Source organism: Pogonomyrmex barbatus, unplaced genomic scaffold (assembly GCF_055798465.1).
Source record: "Pogonomyrmex barbatus isolate J1 unplaced genomic scaffold, ASM5579846v1 scaffold1, whole genome shotgun sequence".
Lineage (NCBI taxonomy): Eukaryota > Metazoa > Arthropoda > Insecta > Hymenoptera > Formicidae > Pogonomyrmex > Pogonomyrmex barbatus.
In genome coordinates this window covers 3,798,099-3,822,027 of record NW_028297098.1, presented here as the reverse complement: position 1 = coordinate 3,822,027, position 23,929 = coordinate 3,798,099, and the positions used below count along the sequence as shown (strand labels likewise).

The window sequence follows — 23,929 nt, the reverse complement described above, 5'->3', positions numbered from 1 at the left end:
GAAACGATGACGGATGGAGATGCAGATCGAACGACAAAAGAGGGAAAAAGAAGATGTTCGCTTTCGTGAGAAGATACATCGCGCATTCGGGCAAACTCACGATCTTCGTCGGCTTCTTGTAAACATGTACCTGCCTCAGCAAGAACGTCCGCATAATCTGAGAGAATTTCGCTCCCGTTGCAGTTTCACATATTTACATAAACCTCGCCAAACTTTGCCACATATGGAAGGTGAGGAAGGATAAACGATATAAGTATTACTGGATATAAAAGTAAATCAAATGAGCACAAACACATTTCGAGCTAATTAAATTACTCCGAAATAATTTAGTTAAATGAATTTCAAATCTACTCCAACTGCTAATTTCATCCTTTCTCTAGTATTCTATAATATTGTTATGTAAAAGGCTAATGCTAACTTTAATTGATATTTCCGATATCTTCTCGATATCCATTGAAATATAAAACTCATAGAAAATAGGGATGATAAAATAATTGTAAATCGCGAATAATTACATATTTGTATGGGAAATTTTATAGAAAATATAAGCAGTTTCTGCATGCAGCAAGCTTTGACGTATTATTGAAACTTAATTAAATTTCGCAGAAAATATGTCGATTAGTTGTATTTCTATATAAAATCTTATAGAAGAAAAATAATAAAAGTAATATAAGTAAGAATACAAAAGTATTCGTACTATTCTTGATTTTCCTACTTCGGTGTTATTTCCTTGTTATTTTTATAAGAAAAAAAAAAATAATAGAACGCGTTGGAAGATATGATGGTGGATCGTTGATTAAAATGACGCTGCTGGAGAGATGGAGCGTATAATATCGTTGCAAGCGTAATACGAAAAAGACAACGACGAAAATTAGAGATGCAATAAATGAGACACAATTTCTCCAGGATATTATGTTTCTACTCGTGCCCCCCTGGAGTATAGTACACTGCAACGCGAGAGTATCTCTCTACGTGTCTTCACTCTCCAAATAGGAGATTTTTAATCCCCGCAAAAAGAAGATTACAATCAGTGCAGAAAGCATAAAGCATATTTGTAAATGTGTCATTAAAGAATTATATAACAAAAAGATTTTGCACAATTTGTCGCTTAAACAAGTTTCCGACTCTGTAAAAACTCTGTAAAAATTAGAAAAAGATTAAAGCTTTTTGTATAATCAAGCATAAGATGGACGATTAATAATAAATATTTGAAACAAAGCAAATAAATAATAACTTATTTATCAAATGATTTCAAAATTATTTTCAAAAATCTATTTAAGATTTAAGGTTTTTATCAAAAAATTTTACAACTTAAATATGCGTAAAGAAATTCATTTTGAAAATATTATTATAAATATATTATATTAAATAATTAAGATTTGATTAAATTTTTGTATTTATTACGTATATAATCTAATCATGTAATGTGAGTATTTTAGGATTATTAATCATGATACTAATTAAACAACAATAATAATGTAAAAATAATTTAAAATCAATAACAATAATAGTAACATCGTCTAGAGTTTACCTTTTCCCTGAGCTATCATTAAACATTTTATACGACAAAAGTATGCAACTTAAGATATTATGCATAACTTTAATAACTTTCCAACCCCCAGTCAATCGTTAATTAAAATACTTTTACGATTATGCGCGGCAACATCGCGACTTCACGTTGCTCTTTATCTTTGCCAAAGCATTTTCCAGAGAAACTTAGTTTCCAACTACCGTATCTTTATTGTACACCTTCTCCATTTATTCGAGCTACCCATTGAACCAATTTCATTAAGTGGTCAAATGCGACGGTCGCTTTTTGCGCGTCGCAATAAAGACGTTTCCAGCCTTTACTGCGAACCGGACTACGATTATGGGACATAAGACGATGATGTTCTTGCTGGAGCATTCGCGACGCGTCCTCGTGGAAATCGAGGAGGAGGAGAAACGGGACGATACCGATGGTGGTCGAGGTTGGAATTTTAAGAGGCATGAGATCTATCGCTCTCGCGACTGAAAAGCCGCTGATCTTTGGACAGGACGCCTTAAGCGAATAGAAGAGATATTGTACTTGGGATTCAGGATGGCACCAACGTTATCTAACCTGGTGATACTGACACCGTTGCTCCGAGGGCTCGCAAAATACCCCTCGGGGTACAGGTAAAGAAAAAAAAAAATACGAAGAGACGCGCGAGCGAGAGGGTAGCACGGTTCGTGCGTGCTCAACATCCTAATGAAAACTTGTCAATGAGATTTCGTGTCGAATTGGACGTTAACGCAATCGATAAAGAGGCGACAACGAACAATTAAACAAATTAAAATTACAAGATATTTGCTTTCAAATTTAGGCTATAACAATAATTTAAACACGGTAGACACGATAAATAGTTTATTCAATTGCAACATTTAATCACGGTATATTTAATCGACAATAGTTTTATAAATTATTTTCATTGTTACATAATCAATTTTCTATAACTTTAGCTTTTTAGCTATTTATAAATTTTATTAAAAAAGAGAAAAAAAAATAATGATAAATTATCTATTTTAATAAATGTAATATTAATAATAGATAAACTGATCGAAGGAAAAAAACATCATTTGAAGACACAATGTCTTATACCAATTGAGGCCTACACGATCGGCAATCTGATAAAGATAATAACTTTATATAGAAACATGCGGTTACGTAGCGACTTATCAGGCTCTGCATATCAACGTCAGTTCGCGTGTGTTGACACGAAAGAGGGAAGTAAAAGCGGTGACTTTATGGGTCGGTACCCAACCGGTCGTTTCGCTAAAATCGTAAATCAAGAGGATTGCACGGGTGGTGTTTAGGTCGTTATGCATGAGCGCGATTTTCGAGCATTCGCAGAGTGCACAGTATAGCGCTTTCAGACTCGGATTCAAGTAGATACTTTGCCCCACATATATTCTACGACTTTGGAAAATAAAGCAAGAAAAAATATACCAAATAAATCAATATCGATTTTATTTTTTACAATATCTGTATATCACCTACAATTTTATGTATTAAGATTTGCTATAAAAATGGAAGTTTAGAAAAACAGAAATGTCTCGAGATATATGTATTTAACAGCAAAATGCAGTAATAAATTTTTATATACATTTTTATATACAAAAAAATATTCGAGATATTCCAAATTTTTAATTTGAATTAATTTTATTAAAATCGAAAATTTTTAAATTTATAAAATTTATAAAATTTCATCATTAAATCACAATATTAAAATTACAATTTTAGATTGTTATTTCGCACTGTTATATAATTAGTTAGAATAAGATGTATATATATATATATATATATATATATATATATATATATATATGATAATAGTCTCTGATTTCTCAAATTAATTGATTACCTTGCATTAATATGCAGATGCTGTTAATTAAACTAACCGGCATCAGTCGGCCTGTAACAAGCTATTTACAGCATTTACATGCTATACTATATACCTTATCAATAGCTAATTCAGCACAATTTCGAGCATATATAGCGTTTTAGCGGAACCCGATATCGACTAATAAAATATCAGTCGCGGTCACTTTAATCTATTTCGAGTAACTACGTTACCCGGTTCAAAACCAAAATCTAGAATCTCACCGTCGCCATACGGATGTGCCATGCGATGTGCTGTCTACTGACAATTACATACATAGCGAGTACATACGAGGCGAAACGCAATAACGTTCAATGAAGACCGAGGCACAATACTCTGGGGGAATTTCCACGTTGCGAGATGGTCGATCGTTCTAGTTTTACTGCCTAAACACGACTGGTATCCTTTGACGCCGTTCTCGCAGGTTAGAACAAAAACGCGTGCTGGTACCGAAGTACCGCGTGCTGACGCAAGGAAGGTAACGTGGCGCGTAGCGCGATACGTGAGACCGTTTCGGCGATACAATGATTCCGAAAGCGGACGACGTGGTGAAAACGAAAACGGCAGAGCGTTACGCTCGACAAACGGCGAAAGCCGCGGCTGAAGATAGAGTTCGAGTAACTCGCAGCACCCGCAGCTTTTGTCGACTATTCGGATACGATGCCATAAAATCGGCGGTCGCGCTGTACGAAACGGCGACAGATTCGTTTACGAGCCCGTGATTTCGTATAACGCCGGTTGCCGGGCGGATGTCGTTGTATTGTGCGCGGACGGGATACGTTTCGATTCGTATCGCCGGTGCGTAGATAGATATTTCGGAAGCGTATTCCGGCTGCAATTTTATAGACTTTAATTCGCCGTCGTGCGCTATGAGCGAACATTCTCAATGGATGCGATGAATAGAATTCCGCGTGGCGGAAATCGACGCTTTACACATTCACGGAGCGTCGTGATTCTTACGGTTCGCGAATACGACAATAGATTTTGCGGTGTATTTACGCGCCGTGCGCGCCACTCCAATCACAAAAGGAGCACAATGTTATCTCATGTATTACATATACTATCTCTTATCGTATATCGCATAAAATCCGTACGAAAAATTGTATTGAAATATAATTTTTCCAACAAAATTATTGGTTCCATTCCTTTCTTTTCAAATATCACCGCTTATGCGATTCCGAGCAGCGTTTTATTTCACGATATATTTGTGGATTTTCACGATACATTTACTTGATATAATCCATATTAATTTATGCTTCCTCGTGTCTGTTAATCGCACGCCGCACACGTCGAAACAAATATTCACACCCGATATATGCGGCAATGGGAGACAATAAAACTCACAAAACCAAAATAATTTTCGCGTATACAAAATCAAAGGTCGATAAGATTAGGCCGAAAATTGAATTAAAGCGATAATACGCGCAGTCGTTTACGAAATATTATATTTATGAGTCGTTTAATCTGTGACTGATTAATGCGGACCCATCAGTTCTTGCTCAATTATCCGCTAGTGTAATAATTGATGAAAACAACAAATTGTTTTCTGCTTTATGCATGATGATCCCACGATGATCATTCAACCGATTAAGTAAAATTGTATCAAAATTCCACGCCACGTGTGGTTGATTAACTAATCGAATTTCAGGTTGATGCATTAACCTGCCATCGTCTCGTATGTATGTGTGTGTGTGTGTGTGTGTGTGTGTGTGTGTGTGTGTGTGTGTGTGTGTGTGTGTGTGTGTGTGTGTGTGTGTGTGTGTGTGTGTGTGTGTGTGTGTGCGTGCGTGCGTGTGTGTGCGCGCTACAATGTGGACGCGTTATTATCGATTTTCCTTCAGATGGTCATACGTAAGAATTCGGGAAAAAGGACACAATGTTCGAATGAACGATTAATCTAGCTAGCAATTACGGCAAGTACGCAACGAATCGGGGGAAGTTATTCGGCGGAGTTATTCGATGATAAACAATAAATTATAGGAGACTGCTATCGACTAAAGCGATCGTCTTTTTTTTTCCGAATATAGAGGCAAAGTCGCGACGAAGGCAAAAGGAGCAGAGGTAGGAGAATGAAAAATTCGCAAGCATCCCGGCAGTGTCGCGGACAGCCAATCGACGGCAGAAGATTAATACGATTCCGGAATTGTTCGGCCCTCCCCGTACTTGACCCACGACAAACGAAACGAATAATTCCCGCAGAAATGCAGCGGCGCACGCTGACCTTTGATAAAGTGTCTCTTCGAATTCTGGATCTTTGCATGTTTGCTTTGTTCTCTCTATTGGTAACTTCGTTATAAAGAGTACACATACCTAAGAAAGAAACAAAACAGTCATACTAATTTTATTCTTTCAAAATAAATGCTTCTTGAAAGTCTTCAATTTAAGATGTATGTATAATTTTTGTAATTTATGAACAAAAGGATCATATTCCGTACGAATATTAATCTGTATATGTATTAACACTAAAAGTTAATGTTAGTATTAATATATTCGTATATTGTGGACAATATTTTTTATTAATAATATATCGTTTCTTACGACTCGAAACGTACGACGCCCCTAAAAATCTCTTTTAATCGCTTTTTGAACTCGCCATTTGAAAAATCAAACGAGAGATCAGATGGAAAGGTCTCGTGAAACTAAATTTAATTTTCTTATTTGGACCAAAGGGCAATCGGAGTTAGAAGATATATTCGATGGCGCAGACATGAGAAGACTGAGCGTTAGCCGATAAACGTTTTCGGATTTTAAAAGGAGCGCAGTGTATACTTGTCTCGCACCGTAATGGACCTTACAAGTGACTTCGATCGCTACCATTTGTCAACTTCTTCCGTCTCCATCGCCGGTGAAATCCGAGAGATTCGTGGATATAGCAAGAAAAAGTAAAATATCGGTGACATTCGCCACGACAAAAAGTAGAATAAACACACCAGATACTATTTCAATCTATCGCCATAAAAAGTAGTTCTTCTAGTATAAATCCGCAATTTTTGTAAAGTGTGTTTGCAATTTATTCTTTTTCAATTGCAATTTTCTTTTTCAATTCAATATGTCGGAATAATATTCTACTTGACAAATGATATGGATTTGTGTAATATAAATTTAACTTTAAAATATCATAGTTTTTATAATAATACGATATATAAATCACCCAGTCAATTTCAGCAAAACATTTTAAATTATATCAGACTTTCAAAACAAACATTTAACATATTTATTATTATATCGATATTTAAATTCGTTTCGTATATTTTAATATTATATATATTATATAAACTAATATAATCATAATATTGTTATCCAAAATTATTAAAAATCAATAATCGTAAATAATTAGAAATTTAGCAAAAATAAAATATCCGATTAAATTGTAATATGTGAGTAATAAGCAATAAAGACGTTATGGATATCTGAAATACATTCACTTCAAAACTAGTCGTAACAGTCAACGAAGGTAAATGTGACTGTCTGGATATATAATCATCTTTGTTTCAATTCAATATCTGCCCTCATTATCGAGAAAGTATATTATTTTGCAATGCTATGTCATGCTACCACTACGGCTGTCCTGTATCAAGAGTAGATGTACAAATCTAAAAGTCAATTTGTATTGAACATACCACTTTAGTTGTATTTGTTAAAAAAACTCAAGCTGAAAATATTATTTAAATTGTTTAATAATAATAAAAGCATCGTTAGCTAAAAGCCGTGTTACCATATATAAATTATTATCATAACAAATTGCTTTAAAAAATTATGTGATTAATTTATTGAATAAGTTGCTAAACTGATATACTTCAATAACGTTTTTAATTAAAATTAAATCATACGAAAAAGTCATATTTTATTTCATATTTTATTATAAAAAAAGCAATTTCAGCTAAACAAAGATAAACATTAAAAATAAAAAAAAAAGAACTAATTGTTAGTGTGTAATATTTTTTTATTACTGCTGTTAGTAACAAGAAATGTGTGTAAAACCATAAAACACAGCTTGCAACCGAATGTTATTGTACAAAATATAGTACAAAAGAGAAATAATCTGCATTACAACGCAAGCGCAAGAATAATAGTACAGCGAATCGTATTACGGCCAATAGACAAAGCGTCTGAATCTCCCATATACCACAAGGGGATTTCGCTATAGATACCGGGGCAAAGGGTAAATACGTTGACAAAAAGCACGATAGAGGGGAGGGACGCAAAGTTTTGTATGAAAGCCTATATCACAGGTGAGAGGCGCTTTTGGTATGCGGTACACAAAGACAATGCTCGTCCCGATCGGATTGCGCGACCGCAGATTGCGCGATCGCGAATTTTCGCGCTTGACGTTAACCTCAACTACCGTCGAGCAATATAGGTGCCACGAATAAACCATCCAGGACCATCGATATCCGATACGTTCACAGAATTCTTGGTTGGCAAACGTGGAAACTTCTGTTTCCGGTCAAAATATACATCTTCGCGATCCACGTGACGTGCACAGCGCAGATCTGATTGCGCAAATTCTGACTGGACCATTTCTCTGCGCCCGCACAATATGCGTCGAAACTCATGAGCCGTTTCAAAAAAGCCCACCGTTTCGAGTTAACGCATCAATTGTGTCGTTCGTATCCGTTAAAAATTAGAAGCAGTGTGATTAAAATAGTAAAAAAAAAAAAATTCAATAAGAATTAATTCGTATTAATTAAAAATTTAATACGTTGTCTTTATATTTTTTATCTTTATCTTTATCTCTATATTAATACAAAATAAATAAAATAAAATATCCCATTTTTCCGATTAAAAGAATCGAGATATAAGCATGCTTTGCAACAAAATTGTAATAATATTGTATATATGTAATATGTAATATCCGCGTGTGTGGGGGGTGCGCGCGCGCGCGCGCGCGCGCGCGCGTGTGTGTGTGTGTGTGTGTGTGAATAAATTCAAATAAAATTTATATTTCTTTCATTCGTATATAAGAACCTATATTTAATGTAATTCTGAATTTAACTTTAAACGGATGATGCTCCGTAGTGGTTCCGCGAAATATTTTCTTTTATAACTGTGGAATATTGCGCTCTCCTGAATTTATTCAAGAAGAGAAATTCGTAATGTTGCATTCTAACTCGTTTTACGAAGCATCATTCAAAGAAGATGCAGAAGCAAGTATATCTATATGTATATAACATATTCGCAATAACTGAAAAGTGTATTATAGTGCTGTAGATATTACGTCATGTACGTTACGTTACATTACACTCGAAAGGAAATTGTACGCGTACGTCTTGTATGACGTAAAATGCTGGTAAATAGCAGTTAAACTGAAAATGAAATAAGATCTTTCCTTTAAGATATTTTCATCTATTAAGAATATAATAAAAGCTATTGTAATAATTTCCCTTCTGTATACTTAAATATTAAAATGCTGCAAGAAATGTCAGGCTTATTGCTCTTTTCAGATCTAACGCAGCTCTTAAGAAGTATCATGAGTAACTAATCTGGTAATGGATGCATCAAAGGCTCCATTACATTAATTAGAATGCCACCTACAAGACAGATATAAACTGCTCTCATGCATAAAATACAGAAGAGAATATATAAAAAGATACAAATTTCATAAAGCGAAATGACGATGATATTCTTCATGAAAAACTAAATTGAGATATACGGTTATTACATAATTATTATCGAGATTAATGCTACTATAAATTTTCTCTCATTGCATCTCTGTACGTAAGAATAGAACTATAATTTTATATGAAAGTGTAACAATTTATTGCGCACTTATCTTATAAATTCTTTTCAAAGGTAAAACAGCGAACGATTTTTGTCGTGTATAAACGATGCTATTAAGCCAAGAAGAATTGCTTCTTGCCATACGCGACTTGAAAATATATCAAAGTCATCGATCTTCGGCGTAACACGAATGTGGACATATCTCAAAAGCAATATTTTCGCGTAAAATCCTTCTTGCCGTGCTTTGCTAGATTTATGCATTCTGATATTTCCCCTACGTGATTCCTGTCGTAGCAATCACTGATCAGTATCAAAAATATATCATCCGTTATCAGTAGTCGGCTGGGAGAGACTATATATTTCCACCTTACTGTCATCAGGTGGCACATTTTATACGTGCCTTACCGGAGCCGTAATAACCTACGTGAAGCAATGCCTCGCTTTTACTATTACATTCTTAATGTCGCGGCTCTCCAATACAGGTGAACCCGGCTGCACTTCAACAACCTTGCCCATTTTTATTGTCGCCCAAGATATGTACCGAGCGAGCAGACGGATTCGACTGGCTGAGTGGTAAGACTCAACGTCGGGCCGGGCGCACGTAGAACCGCAGGCGTAAAAATAAGGCACTCCGCCGTTTCTTCACGTGCCGGGAATATCGTCTAGGAATAACAGCGAACACACGTTCACGATACTTGACGATGTTTCTCGAACGTATGTATGTAATAAAAGTGAAAAATGGAGTCTTTTAGTAGCTGCATTGGCGCGCTAAACCGAGCGTGCGCGAAAGCAATCCAATCCATGTATGGTCGCTTATTTTATCGGTCATTGGTACTATCTTATCTGAATCTTTGTTATAATGGCGGTGAAACCGACACATGGAGTGTTTATTCAAAAAATTCGACTCTATACTAATTAAATTATATATATATATATATATATATATATATATATATATATATATATATATATAAATTTAACCTAGTAATCAGATAATTTGCAAGCACTGAAAATACAGATACAAAGTTGTATAAATAATATTTTCACCTTACAATCTTTATCCAAATATATATTTATAAAATTTTTTTTATCATTATGAACGCTATCGATCTATAGAATTCCTTTTTGCAAATAATAATTTTTCAAAATGTTTAAAATCCTATTAATCTTTAATCAGCGCATCAATATGTAAAAATTGATCCATTTGACATATATTTTTTACTTTTCATTTGATATATATTTTTATTCTTTTTATTATTTTGAAAATAATAAAATGTAAATACGTTATTTAGGCTAATTAAGATTTAAGTTATAAATTTTCAAATATCGTTCATTAACGAGTGGTTCGTTTAGAAAAAGAAAAAAGACACACATCCATTTGTTCTATGTTCCTCTTCCCATACGCATTCTAGTTATATATAGTAATGTAACCATTAGAACAAAAACGCGCGTGAGAAGAGAAGATATATGTATTCGTTGTTAACTGTAAAGAACAATTATCGTCGTTTGGATTTATACCGACAGACCATATTTTTCATTCACGTTACTAATCGTGAGTAAGTACACTCGTTTCTTACAAATACATGTATGCGCACGGAGGAAAAGATGACTGCTTCAATAACACCTGTAACATTTTTTTTTTTTTTCAAAAATGGAATTTTCACAAAAAACTATGCAACACTGGGAAACTCGAGTACAATCGAATAATAACCGTCATGATAAAAAAAATCATGATAAAAAATCATGATAAAAAAAAAACGAGGTGTAACAACGAGGCAATTGATTATATAATTTCACGATTATTTTATTTCGATTGAATTATCCCCGTGATATTTCCGCGCGTGGTAGATGGCCCATCGTCATCAGTGCCGTTGTCGTCGCGGGATGCGTGAATATCTATCCTTCATTCATAGATGCATGTATGCATGTGCCTCTGCATATGCATGAAACGCACGAACGTAAATGCGCACGCCCGTATATACCCGGGATACTCGCCAAGTATCAGTCGCCGAAAGAAATCACCGGTAATTCACTAGAAAGTTCGAGCGGAAAAGAGCAAAATAAGAGGCATAACCCGACGCACGCGGACGCATTCTAGAGATGCCGAGAATTTTTTCATTTGCTGACCGCATCTACGCTACCGCAATCGCAAGGCTCTTGTTCGTGATTATCATTCAAAGACATCCCGCGCACACACGGGTACGCGTTCACCCTCGGACATACCCGTGCGCGAATGATAGCGCAGCCGCATATTTCTTCACTAGGAGCGACCGTTTCGACGTATCCGTGATTGATGCACCTCCTATGACTCTTGGCGAGAATCGTATTAATCAACGGGGCCGCGCCGCTCGAAAGCGCGCCTGTGCGGCAACCACCGACGTTGCTTCTGCTACGATAAATCGGATTCGCGCGAACGACAATTCACGCGTTATATCACGGAGAACCCACGAAATACCCACCTACCCACTCTTAGTCGCATCTGCATGTAGCACTCTATGCAACGCGGCTTACACCGAAACGGTCGCGCTGCCGCTTCGAGATAACGTAATGCTTCCGCACGTAGCCGAGAATTTTCTCTCCTCAGATTAAAATAGTCGTGATGCAGCTGTATATAAAACCAGCGCGCGATAGTGCCAATATTGGTGGCTTGAACTATCGCGCTTGAACGAAGAGGACACTCTTTCTTTTATATTCCGCGCTTTATAACGATAAAAGAAATTAATATTAAAAGCCCACATATTGATTATATTTTTTTATTTAGAAACAATGACGTAGCACACACGTAATATCTTAAAAACAGATTTGAAACCAAACGAAGTTAATGAATACCACCTTTATTGTATGTCGCTTCCGTTATATTTTTTAATAAGTATCCGAGTTTGTTGTCTAAAATCAGCTTATACGCATTATATTATATAGCACTATAAACTCTGTGTTCTGATTTTCTGCGATAAGCTGTTATGAAAATCTTGTGTGCTCGGTAAAGTGCATTTTCCTTTATTAAACAGTAACACATTTGTATCGTGTCTACCTTACTATCTTGTAAGCGCACTATTACAGTATCGCTATTATGATAAATAAAAAAGAGAACACCAGATTTTATCCACCATCAAATAAATAAATAAATGATCCTATTTTCCATTGAGATTTCGAGAAAAAAATCGAAGCAGAGTTTAAATTAACAAATAATGAAAAAGGAAAAAAGATAAAAGAATACTACCAAGTTATGAAATATGTGTCGAGTCATAAAAAATATTAGCGAAATTCGAATAAATTTCATAAAAAAATTCGAGTTTTTTAGGAACCCCATCGAAAATTTAATCTCTGCGAAAGATAAAGGTAATTAACTCTATTATCGTCACGAGCTAATATAAATTTTAATGAAATTATCAAAAACGTCCTAATTATTGTAATGTATAATTACGACAAATATTTCAATAATATATATGTTTAAAATTCGCATTAACAAAGATGAGTAAATTACTACTCCTATAAATGCACTCGTAATAAAGAAATTACACTCTGGTTAGACGATGCCGACAGTGATGCATTTGCAGATTTCTGTTTAGCCAAAATTAATCACCGATTCGTCTGACGAAACACTTAGATCCACTGGCGGCTATGTAATCGATCTAAACAACGAGATTATCTCGCTAATTGGTGTGTGCATCCTGGGCATCCGGAATAGTGCGACACGATATTCAGGGGAGAATGCCCGCGATCTGCCGAACATGGTTCAACTTGATGATCCTCAGTATAGGTCATCCAGTTAAGTCATCTATTCATCAGATCGCCTATATCACTTCTCTTGCACGAATATCTTCGGTTAATTCACTAGCCACAAGTAATATTAACGTTAATATCGATTGTAGAAGGTCATGAGAATCTCTAAACAAATACATAAATCATTGTACCATAATTTTATTTATTTTAGAAAAGATTTAATCAATTAAATATAAAATCTAATTTTAAAAAGTGGAATTTCATTAAATTACTTTGTGTGTGTGTGTATATTTTTATAATTTACGCGCGTATTATTTTATCGTATGTTTCTATACGAGAAGAATAATAGAAATAAATCACATGGAAACGACTTAATTGTCTCTAGGGATCGTAAGCCGCACGGAATAGCACCGACAGATGAAAGTATCGCGGCTGATTGAGAAAAACTTTCGCCAAGAACAGTCTACTTCTATCCACATTGCTATATATATATTGCCAGCCGTGCAATACGCCGTGCCCCTGTATCGCTTTCCCGAAGTCTTTTATCCCATCGCCATCGTAAGAAACTTCGTTTCACGCTTTACGAGCGTCGCTGCGGGATAGCCTGATTCCCCGTTTGGAAAGTGGAACTTCGAACTAATTTCCTTCGATTCCCGTTCCATACCTAGAGCACCGCTATGGTAGCTAGGCGCCTTATGACGTACCATGCAAAGTTCGTGCGTCGCAAACGCGTGTTCGTGCGAAAGATATCACTAGCGTACACCAGCAAGACCACGATGTCACGTATCGTACTTCGGCAATGAGCGTTTTCAAAGCCAACTGTTTGAAATTACAATCTGCTCCTATAGCAGAAACTGTTAGCATCGAATACGAAAGCAAACTTCATATATTCCAATAACGCGAGAGATCGAGATAAAGAAAAGTAACAGTTAAAATATCTTTGTATAATCTCGATAAATGTAAAATTTTATCTTCGAACAACATTTGGTAACATATCAAAATTTCTTGATATGTTAAAAAATATAAATAATAAGCACTTGGCAGTAATTTTGCGTGATAATATAAAAAAACTACCTATTACAATGTAATTTTATTGCATTAATAATAACGTAAATATCAATTCTTAAAAAAATTTTAAGTTATTTTTTAGAATTATTACAATTCTTTTAATATTTATTAGACCAATAATGCAATCTGATGATACAATTATATAGTGAATACGCATAATCTATTCTTCTAGCAAATAGACTTAAATGCACATAGCCATGTGATCAATTCTAATCTTGCTGGAACACCTGCTTCCGTTCGATCGATGTCTTCAACCTCATTTTCACGAAGATACAAGAAAACAAGGTTTATCTCATAAACCCCGACGCAACTACGTTTCTACGTGGTTTGCTTCGATTATCGACACCAGAGGTTCCCAAAGCTTTCAATTTCGTGTCAAATTTTGTAATGTTTTAGAAATTAATACGTGTTCCCTCATAGCGTTCAACATGGGATTAACAACCAATTGATAATTTATAATATAAGATCTGTAACAAGAACTTTTGAACAAGAACTTTTCCTCCTCCTGTAAACATTTTCAGACGCATCGTTCAAGTCTAGCAGTGTGCATAAACATCGTGTAAATCCGTCGATGCTATCTAGATTAGCACGAAACTTACATCCCAAAATGAGAAGAAAATTCGCGCATCTTATCGCGATAAAAATTTTGGTTGCATGTTTCCGTTGCCTGATAGATTTCGTGTGCATGTGATAAGAAAGTAATTTAAAAATATATGATGTACGCATTATATGGCAATATCATATATTCAGAAATTTCATTATAATTGTATAGCTTAAACTAAGCTCATTATCATCATGTAAACGTATATAATAGTTCATGTATTATGACAATATATCAGAAATATTCATTAAGCCCACTATTAGTCGAAATATCCAATTTGCAGGATTATAATATAACTTAATACATAACGCAAGGAATATTTAATATATACTACCTGAAAGTTAGTAAAAATAACATTACCATCTGTTTACCATTTGGTGCCTAAAAAAAATATATCTTGCGACAAGTTGTATAAATATTAAAAGAAATGGGAGAGTATTAAAAATGCAGAAGCCATTAGGCCCAAACCTTTTTGCGTCTATCCCATGCGTATTTCGGTGTATTCATCTAACCCTCATCTTTCCAATACTATTATCTGTTGACGAATAGTGTTGCAGCACTGGGAATACTTGTGTTTTCGGCATCGATTCAATGTCACGCCTGAGGCGAATTGAAACCAATTATAATTAGCATTGAGCATTGAATACCGTCGTATTGATCGAACGATGTTAACTGGTACATTGACCAGGAGTAAATCTGAATTAGGATTACATAGTAGTTGCATCGTGCACGCATTTATCTGGCAATAGTTCGTTTTAAGATATCGTAGAAATTAATATGTCTATCAGAAAAACTTAAGTTATAACCTCATAAAACCTTAAGTTATTTTTGAAAGTATTACATTTCTTTTATATAATATCATGAAAGAATTTTCTTCTTGTTTGTGAAAAATTAATTACACTTAATTTAACTTTTTCACAAACAAGAAAAAAATTCTTTCATGATATTATATAAAAGAAATGTAATACTTTCAAAAATAACTTGAGGTTTTACGATAAGTTTTTCTAATTGGACATATTAATTTCTAATAGACATATTAAATTGGTTTATACCTAATTATTTTTGCTTGTGTTACCGCTTAATCTAAATAAAATCCTATCTTTTGCTATGTTTTCCAGAAAACAATGAATCTCGAATAATTGAAGCAAAACTTCGTGCCACAATAAAAATTTCCATATCTTAATTATTAAATCACTCGTAAGAACATTATTTCTCTTCATTTTCCTATAAAGATAAAATAAAATCAGATGAAATATAACGTAATACAATTTCAAATGAAAGACTAGCAATTTCAAATGAAAGACGTTGATTTTCCACTTCAAACCGTTTGACGCGTCAAATTGAATTCTATCCGACTCCATTTCACCGTAAGTGCTACTTAAAAACAAAACAGCAAGCTGCTCTTTGCTCTCAATAGCGACACCGTCCTGATAATATTTTTCTTTTCCTTCAAAGCTATCTCTGCCACGCATGTGTATAGTCATGCCAAACGCTATCTATATCTATATAGAGCGTTTCTCGATCAATAGCATTTCCTTTTATCCGCGGATACTATGGAGTTATCTGAAGGCGCGTACATCGAGTTTAATAATGTTAAGCGCTAAGAGCAAAGTTGTGTAGAAGAAGATACATCTAACGACAAGTTCCATAGTATATGGATATTATAAGCCTTATTTGACATCTAGAGAAAAGGCACATTGTCTTTTATTTATTCACGGAATAACAACATTTACAAAATTTGTTTACCGATTAATTTTATTGGCACCAAATAATTTCAATTTTATTTCATTATTTTGACGCAAACACATGTAATTTAATCTTACGACAGTTAAAAAGGATGTGTAATAAATGTGAATATTCTGTATGTATGTATTAAACATATCATAACATAAGAAGCATATATAATAATCACGGAGCTGCTCAACGTTACTTTGCCGTCGATATTCAAACTTTACTTCGCCATAGAAGGTAAAACGAGCGAATATTACTCTGAATTTCAAACTAACAGAGAAAGAGCCACCGCATCGTATTGTGTGCGAAGTGAACAACACAAATAGCCACCTCAAATAGCGAGAAGAACGAAGTTGAGTCGGCAGACAACTATCACATGCCCGAGGATAATGATAAGAAAGTAACAATCCGATGTCCGACTATCGAGTGCCGGACAAACTGAACTGGCGCCTGATATTTTTCGCTTCTTCAGCTCAAGATAAGAAATGGAAAAATGGCAAAATTATCAGAGATGGATTTTAAATACAATATATTCTTTGACGGAGGAACACTTTTCCGACGGCAGAATCGCAATCTCGCCAACGCGAAAGATTTTTACGCTCACGTAACTTCGTCGTGACACGTTATGTCCGCAATGTATCTCGCGACGGCGACAGAAAAATTTCACGAACGCGTGCGCAGCATAGGACGATATATATGCTTAAACAGAGCTTGTTATCGCAATGATTTAAGCTCGCGCGATTTATCATTACGACATGAAAAATGTGGGCATTCGATATACTCTACGAGATATCAGATATGCAGATATTACGAAACATTATTTCGCTCGTGTTACGAATTAACATTTATAAATTAACGCGTGAACATTTTGCCTAACATACGTATGAAAATTATCGCGCGGGAACGGTAACGAAATTTCCATACCTCTCCAAGAATGACAGAAACGGAGAGAGAGACGGATTTTCTGTTTAGTAATTACGCATGTTGCGTTCATGACACGCGTAACGCGCTACAATTTCTGGAGGGAAATTCTCTTTTGACTCCTTTTTCGACCTCGCAGAAACGTGCTTTTTCTGCACCGCGAGACTAGGTGTAATCCCATCGCCGTTGTATATTCCGGTGAAACAAATTGCACGCTCGCTCGTTACCGTTACTATAGAGCGCATCGACGCTGGCCATCAGTTACGCTTTTAATGAATTATTCCTTGTCGTCGAAATATCCATTTCGCGCGGAAGTCGAACGTTACGATGAATCACCCGCGATGGTTACATAAAATGACGCCGCCGGTTACACCGCCGGCGGTACGCCGCGTTACGACGACGATCGCAAAAATGCTCGCGCGATCAGAGTGTGTATGTACTCGGGGCCAATTAATTATCGAGTCGTCACGCAAGTACACCACACATGATCCTATCGATCGATTAACAATCGGCCTACCTCCTCACCTCTCCCGTGGTGAACGCGAAGGTTTTTGCACCGCGCCCGTAGGATGAAGCTGCGCAAGGACTTAATAAAGCCAACTCGACAGCATCGATCTATTCCGCTCGTTCACCAAGGTACTAAATTTTAACCCATCGAGATGCCCAACCAACTGGCTCCGCGTTTATACAAAACGTCACCTTCGTTGCACCTCTGCGCCACGACTGCATTTTACGTTTTTAATCATCCGGCTCTCTCGAGATTGAATTATGACATAAAGGATTCGCTATTTATTTTTCTCACGGTCACTCGCGTACAACTTTTTTTTTTTTTTTACCGTAACAAAAGCTAAGCATTTTTCTTATTTACGTCAGCTCGTCGTGACTAAATCGCTTACGCGACTAAAATTTAAATAAAGCCATTTCTCTAACTTTGCCATTTAAATGTCACGAGCCTATTTCATAAATTTTGCGTAAGATGAAAATATATAGCACACTCGTTTTCTATTACTTTTTAATTATGTTTAAATATATAATAAATATATATTTAAATATATGTTTAAATATATATTTAAATGAAAAGTGTGTGTGTGTGTGTGTGTGTGTGTGTGTTTGTATTAATTCTTTTAAATTTCTGCATAGTTTTGCATAATTCTGCATTTCTGCATATAAACTCAAGTCATAAAACCTTATGCCTTAAAAATACACATCCCGTTATTCATAATTAAACTGCCTATAAATAAGACTGGAATTGCAGTAGAAATGTGCAGCAGTCTGTCAAATAAACGTACTTGACGTGTAGCCTATCGATCTATTCTAGTACAATGTGCTGTGGAAATAATACAGAATGTCTATAGACTCATCAAAACTAAGTGAAATGACTACAGCTGTTTCTATCATGACAAGTTCACTCTCCTCATTTATCTTTTGTCACTTTCTGTTTATGCGTAATCTTTTTTAATCTACAATACAAAATAATTTTTTCACAGTTAATTAATAAGTATCAAGATGTAAATGTATAACGGAAGATATATTAGCATTTCTAAAATGTGCATAAATAATTAAACAAAATTATTCTCCTTCACAAATATATTCAAATAAAACAATATCACCTACGAGCATATCTTTCAAGTTTTTTTATTAGATTTAAAGCTTTACTTCAATTTATAAAATATATAAAATAAAATGAAATTTTGAAAGTGATGCAATCACAACGATTTCGCCTGATATGTTTGCTACCTCTACCTGCACAAAAGATGACGATAAGAAATCCTCGCTAGGAAACAAATATAGAACTCGTTTTATGACAAAGGCAAGCTGTGAACTAGATCGATATCCTGACGTTTCGTCAAAAGCCACGCGATATGTCCGCGGGTAAATTGCGGAAATAAAAGTTCGACGATTTATCGTATTAAACGGAAGCGGCCAATTCGCGGCTCAAATAAGCTTCGCTGAGGATTCGCGAGATAGAATCAGACGAGGTTACGAGCCACGTCAATCGAAATGATCGTAAACTTCGGTTATATTTGAAACTCGGCGAAATGAAACACAGAATGCCCCGCGGCTCGCCCGATACGGCAAGGAGAGCGGGAAGTTAATCCGCGGGATCATTGCAAACTCACGGATCTATTTGCCACTTTGGAGAGTCTTCTACGGGAAGTTCTTCCGAGGGGGTTAAGAGATCGGCCATCGGAAGAGCGTCATCACGATACGCCACCGCATCGTAGTCGTCCCTGCCGGTATTTATGGTTCCCTCCGCGTGTCGCAACATTTTGTGGAGCATCCCGAACACCCCCAAAGTTTCTGGAATTTCCTCTGTTGTAATTAAAGGGCCTCTCAAACGGTTTCAACTCGCAGCCGATCCTCTTCTATCCTCGCGCGATCGGTACAACTCCGGTGCGCGCCGAGCCTTTCCAAGGCGAATTGCATTTGATGTAGGTAATGCCTTCGTCGCGGCTCACCGCTCTGCAAACGACGTTGTTTGAGATTTCGATTGAGATTTAGCCTGCTTCCTGCGTTCCGAGTTGAAGGCAAATGCATCGTCTTCCAAATGCAAGCTCGTCCGCGCGAGCAATTTGCGCCAGGGGAATTTCGCTTGAGATCTTTCACGTAGTTTATTGATAAACTGTATCAGTAGTATTGCGGCTAATGTCCGTTTGATTTATTAATGTGCAATAAAGCGCATCTAAGCAACTGGAAAATGTATCTATATATAAACCGCGATAACGAAAAGTGAGATTTAAATACAGCTTTTCTTGCTAATCGTTGCTTGTAAATCTTTCAATAATCGCGTTTGTTTCCGTTGTCTGGCCATTGTAATCAACGGTAATGTAGATATAACTGATACTGAGTAATCCTTAATCCCTTTCACATTAAATGGTGAATTTAGCGGCTTATAAAGATCCTATTTACCCTTACAATTTCTGTTAGCATCCTATTACATAATTAAATGCGCAAATAAAAAACACAAATTCAAATACTTGCAGAATTATATCATTTGCGAAGTATTACAATTCCTCGAAATATAACTTAACTTAATACACATATAATACAGTTAACATATAATACACAATAATATAAAGTAAATAAAATAACAAAATAAATTAAAATAAAAAAAAACGAATAAATCGTATTATTAACTAATAGAATTCTTTAAAAAAATTTACATTATCATATCGATCAGAGCAAAAGTAGACAAGTGCATATCACACTAATTGTTTCTCTGTCCGAGAAACTCACGATAAAAATAGATCAAAATTTGCATAGAAATTAAATAATTTTAACCTAAGAAATACGTTGTTAGAAATATACGCGGTATAAATTCTTGAAAAGAAGATACGAGAAGAAAAGAATAAATATGTTAACCTTGAAAAGCGATTACTCTCATAAGTTATTACTGCACGTAAAGTTTGCGGGTTACGCATAAAGAAATTTCCAATTAAGGTTACCGTAGTAACGGCAACTGCATGATCCACGCGCGGAGGAGGATCACAAAAGCAATGAAACCGCGTAAAACACCGTGCGATGTAGTGGAAAGAGCACGAGATGATGTACAAATGCTTTGCGGTCGGTATAGTTTGCGGCGTAAAAAAAGAATTGCAAGAAAAGAGATAAAGCAAGAGGAGGAATAAGAGAGGAAAAAGAAGAAAAGAGCGCGGAGTCTCGCGCGCGTCTAATTTCAATTTCCGCGAGCGCGGCACCGCGTCGCGCGTCTCCGGTTTAATTAAATTTGTTTGGAGATCAAGCAAAATGGCCGGCGAGAAAGCACAACTTGCGAAGACACTGTAGGGCCACAGGTCTCTCGTCTTCGCGTGTTTTCAGAAGCGCCGCGCATACACCCGACACCCTTATCCAGTTACAACGCTCGATCCGATCAACTTTCGCAGAGATCTTGCAAGCACACCGGGAGATTTTTTTCTCTCTCGTAGAGATTTTGTCCGGTAGAACGGAACATTTTCTCTCGGTAGTTGCAATCTCACACGAAAGTATTTCCAAGATCGTTTACGCCCGCGAAGATGACTCGACGCGTCGTAAACGTTGAAAATTTAAAGATCTCCTGCGGTCACACCAGGCGATGTTAGAGGCCAACGATCAATGAAGCTAGAATGTTTATGGATGATTTTATTTGTACGTAGAGAGAAGATAAAAGGAGATATGCGAGTTAAAAAAATCAATTTTTGTATTATAATGTATTAACAATTAATATATTTCAAGTGCATTTAATCTAAAATCCATCAAACATCAGCTATTCACTTTCAAACTTTTTTATTTTCATTGTTATTTCTCGATATATTTAATATCGACTATTGAGTTATCATTATTTATTGCGCCTGCGAACGGATCTCTAATTTAAATCATCTCAATTTTTCCTATTATTCCATTTCTACAATAACAATATCGATTTTTCTTTAGCACTAAGAAGAATGTAAAATATAAAATTTAGTAAATTATAAAATTAATTTATAAAATTTATTTAGTAAAACGTGAAAACTTCGCCAATGCTATATACATGAACTACGAAATTTAATGAAAACATACTACATGTAAAACATTCATAGCACAATTCAGTAAATTTTATTATATTCTTTTAATTACTAATATTACAGTCAACACATGAAAATTTAAATTGTTTATAAAAATAAATTGTTATATTAACAATGTACCGGCAATGAAAATTGTAAATAAAGGAACAAATGAATTCATAAACAAATATTTGAACTTTTACATAAAAAATATGGAGCAATATCCACAAGCATATTACAAATATCTGTATTAATACTAAAAAATGGATTCATAAATATTTTTTTTGAAAAACATAATATAAAACTGTTTTAAAGTCAGAATAATATAAAAAATAATATAAAAAATTTAATATATAAATCTTAATTTAAATAGATTAGCTATCATATTCAAATTTAATTATTAATTGATCACTGACGTTTCGTCGCAATTACATAAAAAAAAAAAAATATATCATTTGACTTTTTTATTGTATATTTAACTATAAAAATATCGTTTTAAAATAAATATTAAATCTGATTATAATATTTTCAAAATGCCTGTAATTTAAAACAGAAGTTTGATCTTTTTTACATAAAAGCCATCCAATTACGTTTAATTCAAACGTTAAAAAAGTATAAATATTTCACCCTTCTATGTATGCTTGTAGATGAATGCGACATGGACGAGACAGATAAAATTTTGTGTAGTAGAGAATGTTATAGCCAGCAAACAACCGCAGTTCATTGGAAATTCTACGAATTTCTGTTATAAACCACGTGCTTTCGCTAGTGCGCATTCCTATTCGACAAAATTGTAACGCATGCTCTGCAATCCTCATGACGCGTATCTTCATTCTGTTGCACGTATTAAGTAACGTTCAATGTTATCGCATTGAATACCAAAATAATTGCTCCTCTTCCATATTCTTCGGTGTAGAGTAATCAAGATGTATTACATCCTAGATTACATCATAGATTTGACATTTTTATGGTCATCATTCTATCTACTTATATTATCCAAATATATGTACTATTACAATAAATTTTGAGTAAAAATTTCAAAATCAATAGACTGATAACCTCTCTATTAATTTTTTATAAGATTTTCACCGTAATTTAGGCAAGTATCTAGCACAGCTGACATACGATTAGTTCGTACAAAGGATGATTGCTTCCTCTCGTTCTCTCTCTCTCTCGTTGCATCAAAGTGAGAGCAGACTCGTTAACGGAACGCAAGCTTTCCTTTTCAGTCACCCTACTATTCTATGAACTCCTTCTATGAAGCCCTTTCCATCCCGCTGGTGCGTGAGATGCAAATTGCGATAACTCAGCGTGATTGTAACACGTCGTGAGTCTATATGTGAATCCATATGTAGATACAGAATCAGCGAGGCTGAACAAGATCGATCGACAAAAGCGCAGTTTACGCGTAATACAAAAGGATATTACGCTAGCTTGATATAGCGATACTATCGTGAAACAGTATCGACTAAACGCGTGCTCGTTATTCAAGATACAAGGTATCCCGTTTAATTCTGACACGCGTTTAAATCGTTGATCTTTAAAGAAAGAAAAGCTTTTTACTGTAAATTTCCAAATTAAATTAAAGTTGCACGTTACGTTGCGAAGTTTTGTTAATTGTCTAGGAAAATGCTTAATTAAATTAAATTAAATTTCCATTCAATGAAAAAATATGTTTTGAAGTAGAAATATATTGTTATTTAAATCCTGATTGGACGAGGAAATTTATCTCAAACTAATCGTTACATATACAAATCTTTTTAATTATTATTACATATTATTATAAATCAATATTAAAAGATTAAATCTTTGCGGACAAACACAATCTTGTTTCAGTTTCCACCGTTACAGTTTTGCAATCAATAATCAAAATGGTAAATACAAGCTTATCGGAAAATAGAATCTCAAATGATGTATCAATCGCGATTGTTATACAATCTCGAAGTCGGAAATGTGATGAAAACATTTTGCAGTAAAAGCATTGCCATGTTAATGCAATAATTTAATCGTTCAATATGTGATTAGCGTTCCAAATTGGATCGATATCAAAGCAGACACTGATGGAGGACATTAGGAAATTGAGTATCGAACATTACCAAGCAACCGGTGTGAGTCAAATTACATACCGACATCAATCGGCACAACGGACGTGTTCCCAGAATATTATTAAAAAGCAACCATTGTGGGAAATGCTACGAAGATAACGTACCTGAAACAAAATTAAATATGCTCGTGTGATTATT

The 23,929-nt window shown here is 35.0% G+C and overlaps 1 protein-coding gene across 2 annotated transcripts in view; it reads right to left on the bottom strand.

The window, feature by feature from the left end:
• Window positions 1-23,929, bottom strand: part of Invadolysin (leishmanolysin-like peptidase, invadolysin) — a 257,502-nt gene that overhangs the window by 169,364 nt on the left and 64,209 nt on the right. The window contains exon 1 of one of the 2 annotated variants that reach the window (XM_011647324.3): window positions 23,813-23,834. The exons of the other annotated variant lie outside the window; for it this stretch is intronic. Within the exon in view, the coding sequence (XP_011645626.2) occupies window positions 23,813-23,818 (6 nt within the window). The 5' untranslated portion in view covers window positions 23,819-23,834. Of the gene's footprint in view, window positions 1-23,812; window positions 23,835-23,929 lie in introns of those variants that run through there. 2 annotated transcript variants of the gene reach the window in all.